At 36.3% G+C, this 2,819-nt stretch overlaps 1 protein-coding gene across 1 annotated transcript in view; it reads right to left on the reverse strand.

Annotated features, from left to right (window-relative positions):
• Nucleotides 1–2,059: 2,059 nt before the first annotated feature.
• DPPA4 (developmental pluripotency associated 4) overlaps nt 2,060–2,819 on the reverse strand; it is a 42,993-nt gene continuing 42,233 nt past the window's right edge. Inside the window, exon 7 of the mRNA XM_019651170.1 lies at nt 2,060–2,093. Coding sequence (XP_019506715.1) covers nt 2,060–2,093 — 34 coding nt within the window. The remainder of the gene's footprint in view (nt 2,094–2,819) is intronic.

The raw sequence follows: 2,819 nt of genomic DNA on the forward strand, positions 1-2,819 counted from the left end.
GTGTTTCTATATTTGAAATTGATCAGTGTGTTTTTTTTAACCCCTTATGAACTAAGGAGTAAAAGTAATTTTTTTCAGCAATTATTTTGTAGTCCTCAGTGGACATCTTTTCTCCTTAAAGTGTATTTCTTAGTGTTATATGCTATTTTTTGATGCTATTATAATTTCTTAAATTTTTTATCAGTTCATTACTTGTATATAGAAATACAACTGATTTTGTGATTTTTATATTCTGCAAATTTGCTGAATTTGTGAGTTAGCTCTAAGTTTTATGAAGGATTTAGAGATTTCTATATGTAATAGCATATCTTGTGTAGTTTTACTTATGCTTTTGCAGTTTAAATGACCTTTATTTCTTTTTCTTGCCTAACTTCTCTGAAGAAAGATCACATGTTTAAAGCTCAGTTAACCTCATACTAAAGAGATGAAAGGCTGAAACATTTTTTCCTGAAGTCAGGAACATGTGACCTTTATCATGTTGAAGTTGTTCCTGTCTACTCTTTGTTTATTGATGTTTTCATCATGAAACGATACTGGATTTTGTTAAATGCTTTTTTTGCATCAAAATTTTTAAAATTCTATTAATGAATATTCATTCTATTGATGGGCATCACATAAAATTAAACCCAGAGGAGAGAAAGAACACACACACAAAAAAAAAGGAAATAAAAAATGAGAGTAATGAAAACTTATCTCAATTCATTTCTATCAATCACTTTAAACATCAATGATCTAAATATACCAATATATCAAGAGAATGAGTAGACAAGCCAAACCTGGAAAAATGTTTGCAAAAGGCTCATCTGAGGGCAGGCCGAGTGGCACATTGGTTAAGAGCTGGCTTGGGATGCCAGAGGGCCCCGGTTTGGATCCCACATATGAGGGCCAGTGACACTGCCCTCCACAGCTAANAGATTGCAAGCAGGATAGTTAAATGAAGGGGAAAGCTCAAGATTATTTATTTGTCATTCGGGACATTTTGGAGGAAATTGCTACTGGAGGTACTAAACAAAGTGCTCAGTTCCCGCTATAAGCCCTTCATAATTTTCCAGGGTTCCTGTCTGATAATGGTACAGGTTCTTCCTTTTCCACACTTTACTCCTGTCTACTAGGAATAATAGTAATAGCTATCATGTAGTAAAAACCTGTTTCCTGCAAGGAGTTTAACAGGCACTCCCTTCCAAAGCAACAACCAGTTTGGTAAGAAACATCACTGTCCTTTTAATAATGAAGGGTAAGGAGCATTCTACTTTCTGATAGCTGTTAAGTGGTGAAACCACAATTTGGCCACTGATGTTTCATTCCACAATCAATATTCTCTCCACTGTGCCTTTAAAATTCAGGGAGGCTGAAGAAGAGAGGCATGGGAGATCCTAATCTTCAACAGTGAGGATGGAAAGGTTCTTGAGATGTCTCAATGACACGCCTTTATATACACTGAGTAGGCAATTCTACATTTCATGACCTTGTACACCATTGTCCAATTTGAAGAGCTAGTTCAATTTTTAAAAAATAGGTGTAAACCTTAACCCTATGTAAAATGTACTGCTGCTATTTAGAATTTCAGAAAGTACATTTTGCTAACAGGAAAGAGTCTGCAGGCTTTTCAGAAAGCCTCCTTTTTTAAATCTAAAATCACTTTCAAGTAATGTTGGACAGTTTATAATTTTGGCCTTATAGCCACTAATTTTTTATACCAATGATAATAAATAGCAGAAGTGTGTTTTCATCAAGTTGGTATCTCATTCCCTGACTAATACATGCTTAGTATTATAGATTAATATCACAACTCTGAAACCACTCATTTTCATTTAATTCCTTTGTGACACTTTTAAAACACAGACCTCATAGCACTTGGCCCTAAATCTATTTTGCCCTGAGCACCCAACTGAGCACTCTACTGGGATGCTTTCAAATCACATTTGATCTTTCTGTTCCAGTCTCACTGCCAGTTTGGACTCCTTGTAAAACAGACTGATGATTGGACGACTGTACCATTAGCCATCAAAAGCCTGAGTTCAGGATAGCCTCACTTTAATTCTACAAAATATATTGCAGGTCACGCACACTCATATTCCCAAGCTCGTAGAGTCCTAAACATAAGCAATAAAAGTGGAAAGGGTGAGGTTAACTGCTTACTTGTGACTATATCTCCCTTCCCTGTCCTCTTCCCCTTCCCCCACAGAGCTGAGGACAAATATGACAAATTAAGGGAAGCTAGGTTTACAAACATAGGCATGAAATAGAAGCATTTAAAGAAAGTACAATAACTTGAAGCCATTTGTTCTGGTGGAAGAATAGATATCAATATTAACAGAAAAAAAGAGCAAAGTAGTTTGGAGACCACAGCTGAGACAGAAGTAACAATGACATACACTGGCTTCTCTCTCCCTTTGAATGTTCGTGGAGGTGGTGGGAATCCTGCTGGCTTGCCAATAAGCAGAGCTATTGATTTTTATGGTAGCATATACTTATTCTGGGCATTTACATGGCTATCTGACAAAAGAGAGGGAAGAATCTAGGAATTCTTTGTTCAGGACGCCTTCCATTTAGCAGGTACCTTATCAGTCCTGGTCTTCCAGACACAAACCCCAGATAAAATTATGAAATAAAAGTAAGAACTATGAAGGAAGAAAGTTAACAATATTTCATAAGAACCCTGGAAGAGATGAAAAGAATACAAGGGAGAAAATGTACTGAAAAAATGATTGAGAACTTCCCAGAATTAGAGAAGGCAATTCTTACAAGAAAATTTCTAACTTTAAAAAGTATTGATCAGGGCCGGCCGAGTGGCGCGATGGTTAAGAACTGGCTTGGGA

This window comes from Hipposideros armiger, unplaced genomic scaffold (genome assembly GCF_001890085.2).
Source record: "Hipposideros armiger isolate ML-2016 unplaced genomic scaffold, ASM189008v1 scaffold_154, whole genome shotgun sequence".
NCBI classification, from domain to species: Eukaryota; Metazoa; Chordata; class Mammalia; order Chiroptera; family Hipposideridae; genus Hipposideros; species Hipposideros armiger.